Genomic DNA, 19,803 nt, shown 5'->3' with positions numbered 1-19,803 from the left:
GTGGCTGGTAAAACCATTAGGCTGACAATATCTAACCTGCTACTTAATTTTAACATCACTGAAAGAGGGGCAGCCAGGTGTGATACCCCTCGTGTTGTAACATACAATAGGGTGCAGCATGCTTTTTTTTTTTTTTTTTTTTTTGACATAAGAATAGATCAAGGTTGGGCGCCTAGCTGGCTCAGTTGGTGGAGCATGTGACTACTGATTTTGGGGTTGCGAGTTTGAGCTCTACGTTGGGTGTAGAGGTTACTTAAAAAAATAAAATCTGAAAAAAAAGGGCAACCCTCTCGGATCCCCTCCCTCTTCAGGAGCTTTGTACTATCACTTTGCTATCGCTCAATAAACCTTGCTTTGCTTTCCAAAAAAAAAAAGCACAGATCAAGGAGCTTTTGCTTTTGAGGAGATAAATTTCCTTGGCTTAATGACAAGAGCAGTAGATATGTCCATGGGTAAGGATGTGTGTCCTTGGTTTAGCCAATGTAGGTTTATAACCTGGTGGGAAATTTTCATAGGGAGGGTTACAAATTCAAGATGCACATTTTCCAAGTTGTCTTCTGATGCACTGCCTGAGCCTTAGAGTAGGAGGAGGGGAGGTGGAGGGAAGGTGAGAGGGAAAGACAACACAATGTGTGAGCGTGTGTGTGTGTGTGTGTGTGTGTGTCTGTGTGTGTGTTCGTTCTAGGGGAGGGGCTGTTGAAATTCCAGGTTAACTCTAATCTCCATCTCTGATCCAGGACAGTGCAGACCACCTTCCTTCGGGAAAATAGATGTTCTTGGTGAATGTGTTCTGGCTTTTTCATTGCGATGCTGCTACGGTTGCTAACCTAAATCAGATGCTAGTTCTCAGGGGAAGATGGTGGAGGACGGCAGGGCTGGTGGAGATAGCAACTGTGGGAATTGAACAGGGCTTGTTCCTTGGCCACTTAGACTTCTCTCTGGGAAAATACATTGGCATCCACCTCTCTAGCAAATTTCCCTTTCTGTTTTGTGTATGAGTAGCCTGAAGCAAAAAGGCTGTCCCATCCCTTTGATATCTGTGAGGCCTGAATAGCAAAATTTAGTGGAGTCATTTTGCCAGAAAACATAAAGCACTGACGTTTGTGTTACTGATGTTGACCTCTGCTCTTCCTATTACAGAGCCTCCTTCATCTGTCAGTCAATCCATATGTACCGAGTACCTCCTATAGCCTAGCTTCCAGGCGCGCAGTTGGTGTGGTCAATTGTAAATGATGCCCTTGTATCCGTCAGTGCTGTAGGAATTCCTGAGGAGTGAGGAGGCATGACTGGCAGTGGTTCTGGATGGCTTCCTGCCAGAGATAAGACTTGAACTTGGTTTTATTATTTATTTTTTAAAGGTTTTATTTATTTATTTGACAGGGAGAGAGAGAGAGCATGTGAGAGAGAGCACAAGCAGGGGGAGCGGCAGATAGAGGGAGAAGCAGGCTCCCGCTGAGCAGAGAGCCCACCATGGGGCTCCAACCCAGGAACCTGGGATCATGACCTGAGCTGAAGGCAGACGCTTAACTGACTGAGCCACCCAGGCGCCCCTTGAACTCAGTTTTGTTTTGTTTTGTTTTAAAGATTTTATTTATTTATTTGACAGAGACACAGTGAGAGAGGGAACACAAGCAGGGGGAGTGGGAGAAGGAGAAGTAGGCTTCCCGCTGAGCAGGGAGCCTGACGCGGGGCTCGATCCCAGGACCCTGGGGTCATGACCTGAGCTGAAGGCAGACGCTTAACGACTGAGCCACCCAGGCGCCCCTTGAACTCAGTTTTAAAGGACGGGCTGGATGGCTCCAGGTCTAGCATTTTTAAAGCATGTTCCGTGCAACTTATCCCAGGGGCTTAGTAAGGAAAAAAGAGGTTTTGTGGTCAGATAGGTTTGGGAAATAATGCATGTTATATTCTCTTCTTTAGAAAATGTTCAGTTTGGTTTAACCCAGCATTTCCCAAACATTTAATGCAAGAACCCTCTCTATTTTTATCTAATGGAATACACTTAAGGAAATTGCTGCTCTGTGCTGAGTGAAGGAGTCACAGTGTTCCAGATTGTGGGTGGGTAGGGAAGGTGGCTCTTTTAGGAGTCTGGGAGGAGATGAGCATCTCCTGAAGGCTCTGTAGGAGTCCCTAATCACAAACCAGCTATCCAGAAAATAGGGGGTTCACTTGGAAGAAACCTTTGTAATCCCCTGAGAGAGGGAGGGCAGGACATTCATGGTCTTGGCTTGGATGCTGCTTATGCTTTGCAGGATGTCTGGCGGTGCAAGTTCTCTGGTTCTAGGGCCTGCCCTGCCCTTCAGAAAGTTGGCTGAAACCTGGAGATTCAGTAGAACCTGGAGATTGAGGAACAAGAGGCCCCTTTAATCAGTATCTCCAGCTGTAGTAGCCCAAGAAAAGTCCGCTTTCTGACTGGAAGTGGAGCTATTCACCCCTGAAATTGAAACTGCAGTTAGTCTGAGCACCCAGGGCCAGGGGCCTGGGCTGTGTGAGAGCTCCCCCTGCTGCCTCCCTGCCCTCCTTGCTCTCTCAGCAGGTGGCTTGTCCTTCAAACAGACTAGCGCAGCAACAGCCCCTGATCAGAGCTGTCCCCGGGGGCCTGGGTGGCTCAGTTGGTTAAGTGTCCAACTCTTGATTTTGACTCAGGTCATGATCTCAGGGTCATCTGTGCTCAGCAGGGAGTCAGCTTGAGATTCTCTCTCTCTCTGTGTGCCTCCCCCCCCCCCCCCCCCACCCCCGCTTGCTCCTGCTCTCTCTCTCATACATAAATAAAACCTTTAAAAAAAAAACAGTGTTGTCCCTTGGCTTTAGCCATCTCAGCCTTCAGTCTGTTGAACTTTGCCCTGGCACTTCAGAGCCTTGGGAATTTCCTCCTGTTCTTTCAGTCTTGGGCCTGTTTTTCCCTTTCCATCGTCTGTCTTACTCTAGCGTTTCCCTGGCTTCCTGACGTTTTCCAGTGGAGCCATTACAGACTGTTGAACCTAGCTTCCCCTTTTCCATGCTGCCATCCTCCACTCTTCCCACAGAGCTTTTTCATATTACGGTTAGGGTGGCAGAGTGCCATCTTTTTCAGAAGGACCGCACGCCTCAAGTTCCCACTTCTCGTCTGCCACACAGTTCCTTCTGACCAAGTAGTGTTTTGGTATCTTCTCCCCTGCCTCCAGCATCTGGTCTGCTTCTCTCCCAGATCCAGTGCAGATCAAGCCTGAAGGAATGGGAAGGTGGAATGTAATGGAGTAGCAAGGAAGGAAGGACTGCTAACTACTCCGGTCCTGATACTTGTTCTTTTTCTAGCCATGGCACTGACGAGGGGCAGCAAATCCTGCAGCAGCCGGTGCCAGAGAGACTGGAATTTGTGTGCAGTTTTTTGCAAAGTAAGCACCTTTCTTTATCTAGCTAAGAAAGAGCTGCTTCCTCAACTTCTGGGACTTTGGAAGTCCAGGGGAACCAGCTCAGTGTCTGGAGGAGCAAAGGCTCAAGCCCACCGACTCTGTACCACAGGGATGAGTACAGCTGTTTCCCTGGGTCTGGTGATGCTGATGTCAGTCAGGGAAGAAGAGTGTCCCTCAGTCCCACAGCCCGTCTCTGAGATCCAGGTAGAGCCAGAGGGTCAGTTTTGGGGACTCATCACCTTGGGCTCTTGTCCCCCACCCACCTGCAGGGAGTTGGAGGAGAGGGATGGATCCATGTTACCCTCTTTCCCTTGCAAGAGAAACATTTCCCCTGGATAACTTTGAATTAATTGCCTAGGCAATGGATGTGGAGCAGAGGCAGAGGCAGATTTAGGTTGAGGTCTTGGCCCTTCTCCTCATAGCTTGTGTGACCTTTCTGGACATAGGTTCCTTGTCTATGAAGTGGAGAGAATAATAATTTCTCCTAAGGCTGATGGGTTAGTAGGAAGAGATGAAAAGCTAGCACAGTGCTTGTCAGTCCCCTCCCTTGTGCAGTCATGGACCACAGAGTCCTCATCTGTGACATGGGAGCTGTCTGCCATCTCCCACTCAAGAGAATTATGGGAAAGGAGATAATAGATTTAGATAAAGCAGAGGTTGATAATTGGCATACCAGCATAAGAACCAGGTGTCCCTAGTCCTCCTAGTCTGGCTCAGCTTCAGGCTTCCTCTGTGACCTTACTTGGAATAAGACTCTAGAGTGACCTGGAATCTCTGGGCTCCTTTTCTGTAGTGCTGAGCCAGAGTTGATGAGTTGGGTGGGTGAGTGCAAGCAAGATCGTGCCCCAGAGCTGCTCTGAATTCCTAGCCTGCTTTTTTTTTTTTTTTTTTTTTAACTTTCCCTGTAGTCCTTGGACTGACCTAGGATAGAACTAACTTCAGATGGAAATGTGTATGTTGGGGGAGAGAGGACATAGGAGTAAGGAGCCCTGCATCTCCTGGCCCCACCAGAGACAGTGATTTTGTTATACTCTGAGGTATTCTCATGATCTCAGGGATGTCCAGGAAGTTCACCCTGTTTTCTACATTGTCGTCGTTACAGAAAACCGAAAACATCCCTCTTCTCCAGAATGCCTGGTGTCCGTGCAGAAAGTGATAGAAGGGTCAGAGCTGGAATTGGCCAAGGTACCAATGGAATACCAGACGGGGTCAGAGGGTGGCACCAGAGGGACCTGCTGGGCCTTCTTTTAACCCAGGGGGAAGTGGTGGGTGCTTACTACTGTGGGCCTCGATGAAGACCTGGCAGGAATTAGGCCTCACCCAGCTGTCATAGTCTTCTTAGCTCGGTCTCCATTCTCTCTCTTGTTTCTGGGTGCTACCTTTGTAGAGGGTAGCTTAAGCTTCATAGTTAGGTTCCATGAGTTCAGGAATTCAGGTGTGCACCAGGCTTTTTGCACAATCAGGTGTCCTCAATCAGTTGTTTCTGGGTGCGGTTAAGGGCAGGGACCTAGGGCGGAATTCTAGGAGCTTCGGAAGAGCCTCCAGAATAGCTCAGAGTCCCCAGGACAGCCCAGAGAGGGGAGCACTGAGAAGAGAGGCAGCTCCGCTCAGTGACTATATCTCCTCTTTGGTTTCTAGATGACCATGTTGCTCTTATACCACTCCACCATGAGCTCCAAAAGTCCCAGGGACTGGGAACAATTTGAATATAAGATTCAGGTAAGTTCTGTGCCTCCTCCGCCCTGATTGATGGGCCTAGTCTTTGCTTCACCTCACTCCATTGCTTTTCTTTAAACAGCATGTAGTGTTGTTTTAAAAAATTATGTTGTAGTAATTCCAGCCATTCATTATAGAAAGTCCGGAAAATACTGAAGAGTACAAAAGGAAGAAATAACAGTTCCCAGTAATCTCATCCCCAGAGATAACTGTTAACTTTTAAAGGCTATACTTCGAAGTCCTTTTTTACATATGTATATTTAACTGTAGTCATAACTGTACTGTGATGGGATAATATGCAGAAATTGTTCTCTCCTGATGTATGTGTTCCCATGTGAGTGTGTATATTTTTTACACAAACTTTGTGTCCATTTGTCTCCTCCTTTCCTCTAATGGGAAGGATTAGTGAGAGGGAATGTCTTTGTCCATCATGACAGTCCAGCCCAAAGCGGTTACCTTCTCCCCCTCCTCTACCTGGTCCCTAAGTGAAGAAGCGGAGTTGGTGCCTCCACTTCATTATAGTGGGAATTGGCCTGGTTTCCAGGAACTACCTGTCATGTGGGTCCAGATGTTGGCTTTGCTTCCTGCCTGAGCAGCTGTCCTTTATTTCCCAGAGCAGGAGGAACTGGGATGCCACAGGGGGTGATGTAGGTGACTGCGGGGGCAGTGTCCAGAGAGCTGTGGCCTTTCGCATAGTGGTAACAGTGTTGAATCATCCCATTTTAAACTCACTTAGTTCATGGCTCCTCTCTGAGGTTGGGATTGTAGTGGCATGGGAGGAATGGGTGGCTCCTCTTTCAACCTTTTCTCTGCTCCAGGCTGGTCATAGACCTGGTAGAAACAGAAATTCACAAGGATAAGGAACTATGGCAGGGTTGGCCAGAAAAATTAGATCAATTCTGTGACTTTGGAATTCAGACAGTGAAGGGCAGATTTTACAGCTGAGCTGGTGGATAAGCTTTGAATGAGCCCTGGAGGGTTCTCGGGTTCTCACTTAGACAAAGAACAACAGTGAGGGTCATTTGGAAGAGGGCAACATAGTTACATATAAAAGCTTTCTGACTGCACTACTTTCTTTGCCCATTTTCTTCTCTGTGGTCAGGAGTGAAGTCAGATAGGAACTCTGTCTGAACCCAGGTGCATCTTTAGAGGAACTGAGGAGGCGAGGGCAAGCAGGGTCAGCATGTCTCTGCTAGAATGTTCTCAGCTGGAATGTGGGGCTTTAGGCTTTGAGAGGAAGACTGAGCTCCAGCAGGCTCCTGGGGCTGCCATGGCCAGTGTGGTGCCCTCCATCTCTTCAGGTCTCTCTGACACTTCAGTGATGCTCCTTTTCTCTCTCTCTGGCCCAGGCTGAGTTAGCAGTCATTCTCAAGTTTGTGCTGGACCATGAGGATGGGCTAAACCTAAATGAGGACCTAGAGAACTTCTTACAGAAAGGTAAGTAGGGCCTACTCCTGAGGATCCCCTCCGGTCTGAGCTGGGAACTGCTAGGATCCTGAATTATTAAGAAATACAATGGGGGTTTGTTTCAGTCCCAACACCAGGCACAGGGTCTGCGCTCAGTAAAAGTGTGTGTAATGGAATAAATAGGCCATGTTGCCGTCATCCCAGTTCCTTTGGAGCTCTTCCTTGTTGCCTGGCAGCGCCTAAGCAGGACATGATAAGTGATCGTGTCTGCTGGTAGGTTGTCCTTGATCACCCCACGCATACCTTTTTTTTTTTTTAAGATTTTATTTATTTGTGGGCGCCTGGGTGGCTCAGTTGGTTAAGCGACTGCCTTTGGCTCAGGTCATGATCCTGGAGTCCCTGGATCGAGTCCCGCATCGGGCTCCCTGCTCAGCAGGGAGTCTGCTTCTCCTTCTGACCCTCCCCCCTCTCATGTGCTTTCTCTCTCTCTCTCATTCTGTCTCAAATAAATAAATAAAATCTTAAAAAAAAAAAAAAAAGTGTTTTAAAAAAAAAAAAAAAGATTTTATTTATTTGACAGAGAGGACAAGCAGGGGGAGCGGCAGAGGGAGAGGAGAAGCAGGCTCCCCGCGGAGCAGGGAGCCCGATGCGGGACTCCATCCCAGGACCCTGGGATCAAGATCTGAGCCGAAGGCAGACGCTTAACTGGCTGAGCCACCCAGGCGCCCTGTTTTTTATTTTTTAAGCAATTGCTACTCTAGGCTTAGAAGCTGGGAGTAGCACCTAAAAGAAAGGCTTTTCCCCACCTGAAGCTCATGTTCTAGGTGGGAAGGCAGATACGTAAATCCATAAGTACGATAAAGAATAAGTGCTGGAGGGGCGCCTGGGTGGCTCAGTCGTTGGGCGTCTGCCTTCGGCTCAGGTCATGGTCCTGGGGTCCTGGGATCGAGCCCCGCATCGGGCTCCCTGCTCCGCGGGAAGCCTGCTTCTCCCTCTCCCACTCCCCCTGCTTGTGTTCCCTCTCTCGCTGTGTCTCTCTCTGTCAAGTAAATAAATAAAATCTTAAAAAAAAAACAAAAAAAAAGAATAAGTGCTGGAACAGAGAGGTACGTCCTCTACTCAATGTGTTGCTGGGAGTACAGGAGAAAGACTGAGAGCTCCACGTGTCTTCTGGAGAAGAGGCTATCCAGTGAGGATAGGTTAAGTATGTGGCTCTAGGCAGGCTCTCTTCCAGCCACTGAATTTGATGTTCCTCATATTCAAGTTTCTCTTCAGCCCTTCAAATGGAGATGTTGGAAATGTGAGTCTAGAATGTAGGCGAGGGCTCTGGGCCAGGTTATGGGTTCACAAGTCAGCGTGTGGATGGCCACTGTGGGCAGAGCAGGGAGGCCCCATCAGAACTCTGGATGCTTAGAGGGTGGGGGTAGGAGGGAGGGCAAATGGGGAGACTAGGGATGGGTGTTTAGGAGTAGGATAGCCGTGTGAAGGTGGTCGTGGAACCAGGGGAGGCAGAGGTTTTGAGAAAGAGGTTGTGTTGGCAGTGCAAGATTTCAGAATGGAGGAGTTCAGGAAGGAGGCCAGTGGCTCTGACCTGAGAAGTTGTTGGGCTAAGAGGAGATCGTGCTCAGGGCAGCTCCCAAGCTGCCTCTGCAGTTGTTGAATCAGCGGGGAAAAGCATGAGCACTTGATGACCTGTGGAAAGAGAAGCCACTTGCTTGACTCGGCTTAGTGCCACTGACCTCTGGATGACCCAGACACTGGGATTCAGGTTTTGCCCAGTGGCCTTCCTCTGTAGCTTACATGTAAGTGTCTGTAGATTCACTTCCACTAAGGCGAGTTCTCAAATTGGATAAAGATGCAAATCTGTTCGCATTCTTACTAACCTTTATATGGTGGTTTGCTTCTTCCCCTAGCTCCTGTCCCTTCTACCTGTTCCAGCACCATCTCTGAAGAGCTGTCCCCACCCAGCCACCAGGCCAAAAGGGAGGTTCGCTTCCTAGAGCTACAGAAGGTCGCCTCTTCCAGTGGGAACAAGTATGTGCTGTGCCTCCTCTCCTGGGACGGGACCTCAACATCCGTCCTCAGACCCCTTCATTCTAGAGGCTAACACTGTTCACCTGCAGACAGTGCTTGGAGCACCTGCTAGATGTTCTCACCTTCCCCAGTACTAATTAGGGGAATTGGTTGGGATCCATTTTTGGCAGAAGGCCTTCCTCAGAAGCTGTTCCCTGTTTATGGAATTCCTTCCTCCCGTGGAGACTGCTAAAATCCCTTCTCTCAGTGCCGCTCTGCAGAGGCAAGATGATTTTTTTTTTGACAAAGAAGTTAAGGCTTGGAGGGGGGAGAAGAACCATTTGCTCACGGTCGTGTCATGAGGCGGGAGATGGCACTGCGAACAGAGCTGAGGTGCTTGGCCTCCCGGCCGGTGCTCACAGCCCTAGAGCCCTACTCACCCATCCCCGCCCGGTGCTCTTCCCTTCAGCCCTCACGCTTCAGGCTCTGACCGTGGCGTCTGAGCCATCTCCTTCTTCAGCTTCCTCTCAGGTTCTCCAGCCTCCCCCATGGGCGACATCCTGCAGACCCCACAATTCCAGATGAGACGGCTGAAGAAGCAGCTTGCAGATGAGAGAAATAATAGAGATGAACTGGAGCTGGAGCTGGCTGAGAACCGCAGGCTCCTCACTGAGAAGGGTAGGCGCCTAGTAGGCTGGCGGATGATGTGTGAATGAGCAGCATTGGGGATTTTCATCCCAGGAAGTGCTGGGCTTGTGTGCAGAACGGCCCCCCTGTTCATTATTGTCCGTTCTGCTGGCCCAGGAGCTTAGTGCTCAGCCTTGGGCCAGTCCGGCTGACCTCCTGGGAGCTGGTTCTGCCCTTGCCATATCCTCCTTTCCCTTAGAATGGATGCCTCCTCCTCCTCCTCTCTTCCCCGTCGTTCTGTGCTGACTCTCCCCTCCCTCCCCTTCCCCGGGGCAGACGCACAGATAGCTGTGATGCAGCAGCGCATTGACCGCCTGGCTCTGCTGAACGAGAAGCAGGCAGCCAGCCCGCTGGAGCCCAGGGAGCTTGAGGAGCTCCGTGGCAAGAACGAGAGGTAGGATTCTCCCTGCTCTCTTGCCAGCTCCCCACCCCGCCCTGCACCCGTGGGGTGGGGGGAAAGGTGCTACTGTCTTTTCTGACCGCTCTGCTCCCTCACAGCCTCACTGTGCGTCTCCATGAAACTCTGAAGCAGTGCCAGGACCTGAAAACAGAGAAGAGCCAGATGGATCGCAAAATTAACCAGCTTTCTGAGGAGAATGGGGACCTTTCCTTTAAGGTGAGTGTTGCGGGGAGGGGTCTGTCCCCACCTGGAGGCCTGCTGGGGCTGAGTTGGTCTGGAGGATTCTCCAAAACAGGGTTGAGAAGAATGTCCCGGCACCTGTCCTGTGCTTCAGTCTTTCCAGAGACCTGCATACTTTGGCCCTTTCCTTGTCCCATAATTGGCTGCTGCCAGGGATGGGGTTGTGGCCCTGAATTTTGAGTCTTGAGTTAAAGATGTGACTAGTTGTAATTGGTTTGGGGCGGGTTAGACGGATAGTCAGACACCTGCAGCCCCTGGAGTTGGGGAACACACAGCAGTGGTGGTATTGGCTTTGACCTTGGGTGACGGGGACTCGCGCTTGTCTGTCTCAGCTCCGGGAGTTTGCCAGTCACCTGCAGCAGCTACAGGGTGCCCTCAATGACCTGACAGAAGAGCACAGCAAGGCCACTCAAGAGTGGGTGGAGAAACAGACCCATCTCGAGAAGGAGCTCAGCACGGCCGTGCAGGACAAGGTAACCCCTCTGCTTGGGGAACCAGGGCCACGGTCTTGACTGCCTGTTCATAGCTGAGTTCCATTTACCACTCTGTTCTTTGGGGCCTTTGGGAAGTAAGCTGACTCCTCTTCAAGGTTTAATAGTGCGCTGTAATGGAAAGATTGTGGACTTAAGTCCAGTACACCTTTGAATCCTGTCTTCGCTGTTTACAAGGTGTGGGATCTTGGACAAGTTACTTGACCTCTTTTCTAAGCATGCTTTCTATAAAGTGGGAAAAATAATGAGTAGCTGCCTCATCACCCATTGTCGGGTACTATGTACAAAGTGCTTAACACATTGTGTCGTGCAAAGTAAGCTTTCAGTGAATTCGTTACTCTTATTATTTAAGATTTTATTTTTAGGGATACCTGGGTGGTGCAGTCAGTTAAGCATCCGACTCTTGGTTTCAGCTCAGGTCATGATCTTAGGGTGGTGAGATGGAGCCCTGCATTGGGCTTCTTGTCAGCACAGAGTCAGAGTTGGCTTGAGATTTTCCCTCCCTTCCCTCTGCCCCTCCAGCTCGTGCTCTCTCTCCCAAATAAATAAATAAATATATATATACGTATATATATATATATTTTTTTTTTAAAGTAATCTCTACACCCAATGTGGGGCTCGAGCTTACAACCCTGAGATCAAGAGTTGCATGCTCCACCGACTGAGCTGGCCAGGTGCCCCCACTATTATTTTTATTGGTATTTTTAAGAACCCAACTCTACCACTTATTAACCCTGTAGCCCTAGGGCAAGGCACTTAACATCTGAGCTTCAGATCTTGCTCTGCAAAAGAAGGCTAGTAATAGCTACCTCCCATATCTATCTGGTGGATTAGGAACTCAGAGAGGACCCAGCACAGTCCTGGCCCTGGCTTAGTGAACAGTGGGGAGTGGGGAATGGGGCTGGAGGACAGGGCTGGGAGGTGCGATGGCTGCTGCTGTTGATGCCCGGGCAGGCTGGGGAGATACATATGTATGTGTGTGTGTGTGTATATATGTTATGTGTTTATATATATTTATATATTTTTTTTAAGAGAGGATTTTTTTTTTTTTTTTTTAATTTTATTTATTTATTTGACAGAGACACGGCGAGAGAGGGAACACAAGCAGGGGGAATAGGAGAGGGAGAAGCAGGCTTCCCGCGGAGCAGGGAGCTCGATGTGGGACTCGATCCCAGAACCCTGGGATCATGATCCGAACCGAAGGCAGATGCTTAACCAACTGAGCCACCCAGGCGCCCCAAGATTTTTTAATTTTTTTTTTTAAGATTTATTTTAGAGCATGAGCAAGCAGAGGGGGAGGTGGAGAGGGAGAGAGAGAATCTCAAACAGTTCCCGCTGAGCAGGGAGCCTGATGTGGGGCTTAATCTCACGACTCTGAGATCATGATCTGAGCCGAAATCAAGAGTTGGACACTTAACTGACTGAGCCACCCAGGCATGGCTGGGGAAGTTTTTAAGCTGGTGAGTGTGTAGATAATCTGGGAGCCAAGACTTGCCTGAGGAAGGGTATATAGTAAGGAAATTTTTTTTTTTTTTAAGTAAGGAAATTTGAAGTAAACTCAGTGGCCTGGAAGAAGAAATTAACAGGTCCCATGACTTAATTCAACCCTGAAATTAGGGCTAGAAAATCAGGTCCGTCATGAACCCAGGTGCATGGTTTCTGAGTTTTTCCCAAGGTCAGGGCAAAAGGAGATCTTGATAACAGGGTGCTAGGGCTCCGTATGTTATTGGTAACCTAGTGCCTGTTCCACCTCTGTTCACATGAGGCTCTTGTTTACTCTCAGAAATGCCTTGAAGAGAAGAATGAAATCCTTCGGGGAAAACTTTCACAGCTGGAAGAGCATCTGGCCCAGCTGCGGGAGAACCCAGCCCGGGAGAAGGGCGAAGTGTTGGGGGACGTCTTGCAGGTAGGAGCGCACAGGAGCAGCGGTGAGGACCCGTGTCCCGGGGCTGGTACATCAGGTTCCTGTTCCTTAGTTCTCACAGGCGCTGTGGTGCTCGAGGAGTCATGCTGATCCTCGTTTGTCTCTTTATTTCACCAGCTGGAAACCCTGAAGCAAGAGGCAGCCTCTCTCGCCGCAGACAACACCCAGCTCCAAGCCAGGGTGGAGGCGCTGGAGGCTGAGCAGGGCCAGCGGGAAGCCACGCTGCTTGCCGAGCGGGGCCACTTTGAAGACGAAAAGCAGCAGCTGGCTGGCCTGATTGCCGAGCTGCAGGGCTCCCTGTCCAACCTCAGCCAGGCGAAGGAAGAGCTGGAGCAGGCCTCTCAGGCTCAGGGGGCCCGGCTGTCTGCCCAGGTGGCCACACTGACTTCTGAGCTCACCACCCTCAATGCCGCTCTCCAGCAGCAGGATCAAGAACTGGCCGGCCTGAAGCAGCAGGCCAAAACGGAGCAGGCCCAGCTCGTGCAGAGCCTCCAGCAGCAAGAACAGGCCTCGCAGGGCCTTCGCCAGCAGGTGGAGCAGCTGAGCAGCAGCCTGAAGCAAAAAGAGCAGCAGTTGGAGGAAGCTGCCCAGGGGCAGGAGGCCGCCAGGCGAGACCATGCCCAGCGACTGGCCACTGCCGCCGAGGAGCGGCAGGCTTCTTTAAAGGAGAGGGATTCGGCCCTCCAGCAGCTGGAAGCGTTGGAGAAGGAGAAGACTGCCAAGCTAGAGGTCCTGCAACAGCAACTTCAGGCCGCTAATGAAGCCCGGGACAGCGCCCAGGCCTCGGTGACTCAGGCCCAGCAGGAGAAGGCAGAGCTGAGCCAAAAGGTGGAGGAACTCCATGCCTGTGTTGAGGCAGCCCGCCAGCAGCAGTGTGAGGCCCAGGCCCAGGTGGCCGAGCTAAAGGCCCAGCTGAGGTCTGAGCAGCAAAAAGCAACTGAGAGAGAAAGGGTGGCCCAGGAGAAGGGCCAGTTCCAGGAGCAGGTCCGGGCCCTTGAGGAGTCCTTGAAGATCACCAAGGGCAGCCTGGAGGAGGAGAAGCGCAGGGCCTCAGATGCCCTGGAAGAGCAGCAGCGTCACATCTCCAAGCTGGAGGCAGAGACCCGGTGTCTGGTGGAACAGCATAAGCAGGAACGGAAGGAGCTAGAAGAAGAGAGGGCTGGGCGCAAGGGGCTGGAGGCCCGATTACGGCAGCTGGGGGAGGCCCATCAAGCCGAGATGGAAGCCCTGCGGCGGGAGCTGGCAGAGGCCGAAGCCTCCCAGCGTGAGGCGGAGGGGGAGTGTGAACAGCTTGCCAAGGAGGCGGCCACCTGGCGCGAGCGGTACGAGGAGAGCCAGCAAGAGGAGGCCCAGTACGGTGCCGTGTTCCAGGAGCAGCTGATGACCCTGAAGGAGGAATGCGAGAAGGCCCGCCAGGAACTACAGGAGGCCAAGGAGAAGGTGGCGGGGATCGAGGCCCACAGCGAGCTCCAGATCAGCCGGCAGCAGACTGAAGTCGCTCAGCTTCATGCCAGCCTGGCCAGAGCGCTCCAGCAGGTGCAGGAGAAGGAGGTCAGGGCCCAGAGGCTTGCGGACGACCTCTCCGCTCTGCAGGAGAAGATGGCTGCCACCGGCAAGGAGGTGGCCCGCCTGGAGGCCTTGGTGCGCAAGGCAGGAGAGCGGCAGGAAACAGCCTCCCGGGAGCTGCGCAAGGAGCCGCCGAGGGCCGGAGCCAGAGAGGCCGAGTGGCCGGAAGAGCAGCAGGGACGCCAGTTCTGCAGCACGCAGGCGGCGCTGCAGGCCATGGAGCGGGAGGCCGAGCAGATGGGCAGTGAGCTGGAGAGGCTGCGGGCTGCGCTGATCGAGAGCCAGGGCCAGCAGCAGGAGGAGCGCGGGCAGCAGGAGAGGGAGGTGGCACGCCTGACCCAGGAGCGGGGCCGGGCCCAAGCCGATCTTGCCCTGGAGAAGGCCGCCAAGGCAGAGCTGGAGATGCGGCTGCAGAATGCCCTCAATGAGCAGCGTGTGGAGTTTGCGACCCTGCAGGAAGCCCTGGCCCACGCCCTGATGGAAAAGGAAGGGAAGGACCAGGAGCTGGCCAAGCTTCGTGGGCAGGAGGCAGCCCAGAGAACAGAGCTGGGGGAGCTTCAGCAAACTGTGCAGCGACTGAAGGAACAGCTGGCCAGGAAAGAGGAGGAGCGCCAACAGTCTCCAGGACCGGCCAGTGGAGAAGACCCTTCTGGGTCAGGAGCACAGGCGGAGTCTACTGGAAAGAGCAAGCGGAAAGGCCCTGAGCTCGAGGCTCTGCGGGCAGAGGTGAGCAGGCTGGAGCGGCAGTGCCGGGAGCACCAGGAGAGGGCCTCTGGCCTGGAGCGCAGCCTGCAGTGTGAGCGCGCCTCCCGCGCCGAGCAGGCCGGTGCTCTGGAGGCTTTGCGGGGCCGGTTAGAGGAGAAGGCCCAGGAGCTGGGGTGCAGTCAGGACACCTTAGCCACAGCCCAGCGGGAGCTGGCCACCCTCCGCGCCAAAGCCCAAGACCATAGCAAGGCTGAGGACGAGTGGAAGACCCAGGTGGCCCGGGGCCAGCAGGAGGCTGAGAGGAAAAACAGCCTCATCAGCAGCTTGGAGGAGGAGGTGTCCATCCTGAACCGCCAGGTCCTGGAGAAAGAGGGGGAGAGCAAGGAGCTGAAGCGGCTGGTCGTAGCGGAGTCGGAGAAGAGCCAGAAGCTGGAGGACAGGCTGCGCCTGCTGCAGGCAGAGACCGCCAGCAACAGCGCCAGGGCCGCCGAGCGCAGCTCCGCTCTGCGGGAGGAGGTGCACACCCTCCGGGAGGACGCGGACAAACAGCGGGTGGCTTCGGAGAGCCTCCGGCAGGAGCTGGCCTCGCAGGCAGAGCGAGCGGAGGAGCTGGGCCAAGAGCTGAAGACGTGGCAGGAGAAGTTCTTCCAGAAGGAGCAGGCCCTCTCCGCCCTGCAGCTGGAGCACGCCAGCACGCAGGCCCTCGTGAGCGAGCTCCTGCCCGCTAAGCACCTGTGCCAGCAGCTGCAGGCCGAGCAGGCGGCTGCTGAGAAGCGCCATCGCGAGGAGCTGGAGCAGAGCAAGCAGGCGGCCGGCGGGCTGCGGGCCGAGCTGGTGCGGGCCCAGCGGGAGCTCGGGGAGCTGGTGCCCCTGCGGCAGAAGGTGGCAGAGCAAGAGCGGGCAGCGCAGCAGCTGCGGGCTGAGAAGGCCAGCTACGCGGAGCAGCTGAGCATGCTGAAGAAGGCCCACGGCCTGCTGGCGGAGGAGAACCGGGGGCTGGGTGAGCGGGCCAGCCTTGGCCGGCAGTTTCTGGAAGTGGAGCTGGACCAGGCCAGAGAGAAGTATGGCCAAGAGCTGGCAGCCGTGCGTGCTGACGCCGAGACCCGCCTGGCTGAGCTGCAGCGGGAAGCACAGAACACTGCCCGGGAGCTGGAGGTGATGACTGCCAAGTACGAGGGTGCCAAGGTCAAGGTCCTGGAGGAGAGGCAGCGGTTCCAGGACGAGAGGCAGAAACTCATTGCCCAGGTGAGATGCCCAGCTCAGCCTTGCCCCCAGAGATTCCCTCCTGTCGTGTCGCCCCTGCCTCGCGGGGTGGCTGGTAGAGTTCAAGTATGTTGCCCCCTACGGTCCTAAAGCAAATACCAGTAGTTTCTTCCTCCCTGAAAGCGCTGTCCCTGGAGAGTCAAGTTGTGAAGGCCATCAGCCCATTCTAGAAGCACACGGTGCTAGGCAGGTATGCCTGCGGTGGAGACCCTAGGAGCTACCGGGGATGAGAGTGAGCCAAATTGGGTTTTTTTTTTTTTTTTAAACGACTAGAAGTCTCATTCCTTGGAGGGAAGTGTCAGAGCCTCAGTGAGATCGGCCTGGCTGCAGGCCTGGTGCCTCTTCGGCCCGCATCTCACTCTGTCTCCGTTGCCCCTCCCCCGTGCACAGGTGGAGCAGCTAGAGGTATTTCAGAGAGAGCAGACTAAGCAGGTAAAGCCTGGGGTCCCCGATAAACGCTGGCTGCTTAAGCGGTGACCCGTCTCAGTGCATGATCCCGGCCGCAGCTTGCCTCCGCCCGCTCCCGTTGTGAACTGTTTGTGAAGGGGGCAGGGTCAAGCCATGGAGTCCAGGCCCGGGCTGCCCAGGACTGCAGTGTGCTGGGCCCTCTCTCAGGCCTCGTCCCACCCAGCCCAGGTCGGCATCCCCATCCTTCTGTCCCTTCTCTCATCTGCCTGTCAGCGATGAGGGGTAGGGTAGGCTTCATCTTACCCATGTCTGAACTGGTGACCGGCATTCCTTGGGATTACCAAATCTCCAAGTTCTGTTCCGAGCCTGAGTGCCAAACTAAGAGGAGCGGCAAAGTGACTGTGGGCCTCGTTTAACGCGGCCCCCTTCTTTCCCGCAGAAGCCCTAAAGGTGACATGAAAGCAGCCCTCTCAGGTCAGGGAGGGTTGTGAGCGTGGGACGCCTGCCCATCACCCTCTGGGCCTTTAACCCCGAACGTGAGCTAGAGCTGTCTGGGAGCAGGAAGGCCAAGCCTGGCGGGAGACAGGAGGTGGCCGGGCCTGGCTGCCAGGCCCTCACAAGGATCTCCCTGTGCTGCCCTCAACATCGAGGCTGTTGCGCTGGTATTTAGCAGGAGCGCCCTTTCTCCACCACCCCTCCTACTCAGTCATTTCGGGCCTGCTGAGGAATCGGGCCCTCCCCTCCTTCCGTCGCCGCCTCCAGGGAGCCTGAGATGATGGGGACAGTCACACCGAATAGCAAACAGTCAGCAATGGCCTCTTGCCTCCCGTCTCTGCAGTTACTGCTTGAGCTCCCGGAACGCCTGGAGGAGCCAGCCCTGCTCGTGGCTGTTAGGCTCCCTCTCAACTCCTCCCTCCCTCTGCTCTTCTTCTCTGTGGGAGTGGGGTGGGCTTGGGGTAGAAGGGCTGCCCCTGCTGTTGTCTGGCAATCTGCTTCCCAGTGCTAACCCCAGCGGCCACGTTGCTGGCACCAGCCCTAACAGCCTGCAGAGATTGGGAAGAGGTCTGAGCATCTGTGGGCCTTGGCAGTTTGGGGGAGGAGTGTTGGGTATTCATTATTGTCTGCTAGAATTACAGACTCGGTCGTGCCTGTCCCCAGCCCGGGAAGGCTGGGGCTGGGAACAGTGGCAGTAGGGTGGTAGTGGGGTGTCAGCTCCCCAGATTTCAATTCTGCTGAATCTGGAGGCTGCAGGGCTCCGGCAGGCGTCTCTCTGCAGGCTGGGGACAGAGGTGAGCACGGGCCATCTGGCAGCCTCTGCCTATTGGGTCGCCTCACTCAGGTCCTGCCAACCAGCCTAAGCGGAGGCTGTTCCCTAATTGGAGGCCAGAGAAAGGACCAGAGTTTCTTCTAGGAACACTGGGGATTTATCTGGGGGAAAGGTCCTAATCTCTCTGGACATACAGGGGAAGGCCTTCTGAGTCTTCTTTTCTTCCCCTGCTCCAGGTGGAAGAACTGAGTAAGAAGTTAGCTGACCATGACCAAGCCAGCAAGGTGCAACAACAGAAGCTGAAGGTAAGATATGGTGGGGGGTGGGTCGTCCTCCCTCAGCCCCAGAGCAAGGCTGGGGGAGGGAAGATGCTCTATAAGCCCTCGGGCTGTGGTGGGCGTCGGGGCAGAGGAGGGCCTGACAGCCATACACCTGCCTGTGGCTCCAGGAGCCCTTGCGTGTGCCTTGTTGGAGCTCTCGAGGGAAGACGAGAATGACTCCCATTTCTCAGACCTTCATTCTCCACTACAGTAGCTCCTAGTCCTGTGTGGTTTGATTAATTAAAAATTCCGCTCCTCTGTCACGCTAGCTTCATTTCCCTTGCTTAGTAACTACGTATGGCTAGGGCTACCATACTGGACAGGGCAGATACAGAACATTTCCATCACTGTAGAAAGTTCTTTGGATAGCACTGCTCTAGACAGCCCAGCCTCGAGGAGTGTCCTCAGCATTTAATATGACAGTGCAACTTGATATATTTTTTAAAGATTTTATTTGACAGAGCGTGAGAGAACACAAGCGGGGGGAGGGGCAGAGGGAGAGGAAGAAGCAGACTCCCCGCTGAGCAGAGTGCCTGATGCGGGGCTGCATCCCAGGACCCTGGGATCATGACCTGAGCCAAAGGCAGACGCTTAACCGACTGAGCCACCCAGGCGTCCCAGCAACTTAATATTCTTAATATTTTCAGCTCCCTTCCCTGCCATAATTGTGTGATAAGCATGTTTATTGGGGCACCTGGGTATCATAGGCAGTTAAGTGTCCGACTCTTGGTTTGGGTTCAGGTCGTGATCTCAGGGTCATGAGATCGAGCCCCATGTTGGGCTCCGCGCTCAGCATGGAGTCTGCTTGAGTTTCTCTCTCCCTCTCCCTCTGCCCTTCCCGCTCGTTCTCTCTCTCTCTCTCTCTCAAATACATAAATAAATCTTAAAAACAAACAAACTGGGGCACCTGGGTGGTTCAGTCAGTTAAGCACCTGCCTTTGGCTCAGGTCATGATCCCGGAGTCCTGGGATCGAGCCCTGCATCAGGCTTCTTGCTCAATGGGGAGCCTACTTCTCCCTCTCCTCCTCACTCGTGCTCTCTCTCGCTTTCTCTCTCTCTCAAATAAATAAATAAAATCTTAAAAACAACCCAGATGCTTATTATGCTCCATTTGGGGGCCTTCCTGGGGCCAGGAGATGCAGGAGAGGTAAGGCCAGGTAGTCCAGTGTCTACTACAAGCTAAGCACTCATTGGCATTGCACAGAGGGTCCAAGGACTGGATATGGGCCCTGCTCCCAAGGAGTCTGTGGTCTGGACAGGAGGCAGTGCAGCATCGTAAATGAGCCCACACAGGCTTTGGAGTCAGGTGGACCAAGCCTCAAATCTTACTGTGCTATGATCCTGGTCAGTATGTTTACATTTCTGAGCTCAGTTTCTTCATCTCTAAAATGGGGATGAAGTTACTTCCCACAGTGGTTTTGAGGAGAAAGAGAGTTCACGAGCCCTCAGAGAGCTCATGTGCCAAGTGCCTAGCTCCGTGCTCTGTACCCAAGTGTTCCTGAGGCTCGGTCCCCGTTGGGGAGTAGGGAGTCTCCTTGGGGAGGGAAGCACAGAACACTGCCCGGGAGCTGGAGGTGATGACTGCCAAGTACGAGGGTGCCAAGCTTGTGCTTGGTCGCAAAGAAAGCAAAGATAGGGCTGTCAGAACTCTGCCAGAAATGGCATTAGCTGGACAGGGAAAGCTCCTGCAGAATGTGGACCTTGAGGGGTGTGTGGTGTGTCCAAATTAGGTGGGAGTTGAGGGCAGGATTTTTTGTGCATGTCCTGAGAGAGAATACAGGAGTCTGAGAACACCCATAGAGCCCAGGATCTTAGGGCAAGTCAGGGATTTGGGTGGAGCGGACGGACCAGCCACCCCAGTCAGCGTTTGTCATGCCTTCCAGGCCCAGGGAGGGGAGAGCCAGCAAGAGGCCCAACGCCTCCAGGCCCAGCTGAATGAGCTGCAGGCCCAGCTGAACCAGAAGGAGCAGGCAGCTGAGCACTACAAGCTACAGGTGAGGCGCC

At 53.5% G+C, this 19,803-nt stretch overlaps 1 protein-coding gene across 9 annotated transcripts in view; it reads left to right on the top strand.

Annotated features, from left to right (window-relative positions):
* The window catches only part of NUMA1 (nuclear mitotic apparatus protein 1), a 71,414-nt gene that overhangs the window by 45,346 nt on the left and 6,265 nt on the right, over nt 1–19,803 (top strand). For 8 of the 9 annotated variants that reach the window (XM_032426984.1, XM_032426988.1, XM_032426992.1 and 5 more), the window contains exons 4-17: nt 3,295–3,374; nt 4,495–4,577; nt 5,031–5,111; nt 6,458–6,545; nt 8,429–8,549; nt 9,049–9,206; nt 9,492–9,609; nt 9,714–9,831; nt 10,188–10,328; nt 12,130–12,252; nt 12,388–15,786; nt 16,195–16,236; nt 17,716–17,784; nt 19,683–19,793. In XM_032426984.1, the coding sequence (XP_032282875.1) occupies nt 3,295–3,374; nt 4,495–4,577; nt 5,031–5,111; nt 6,458–6,545; nt 8,429–8,549; nt 9,049–9,206; nt 9,492–9,609; nt 9,714–9,831; nt 10,188–10,328; nt 12,130–12,252; nt 12,388–15,786; nt 16,195–16,236; nt 17,716–17,784; nt 19,683–19,793 (4,732 nt within the window). The remainder of the gene's footprint in view (nt 1–3,294; nt 3,375–4,494; nt 4,578–5,030; nt 5,112–6,457; nt 6,546–8,428; nt 8,550–9,048; nt 9,207–9,491; nt 9,610–9,713; nt 9,832–10,187; nt 10,329–12,129; nt 12,253–12,387; nt 15,787–16,194; nt 16,237–17,715; nt 17,785–19,682; nt 19,794–19,803) is intronic. The other variant, XM_032426991.1, reaches the window with a different exon arrangement.

This window comes from Phoca vitulina, unplaced genomic scaffold, assembly GCF_004348235.1.
Source record: "Phoca vitulina isolate PV1807 unplaced genomic scaffold, GSC_HSeal_1.0 scaffold36, whole genome shotgun sequence".
NCBI classification, from domain to species: Eukaryota; Metazoa; Chordata; class Mammalia; order Carnivora; family Phocidae; genus Phoca; species Phoca vitulina.
The sequence above is the reverse complement of the archived record's forward strand: the minus strand, read 5'-3'. Positions and strand labels throughout refer to the sequence as shown.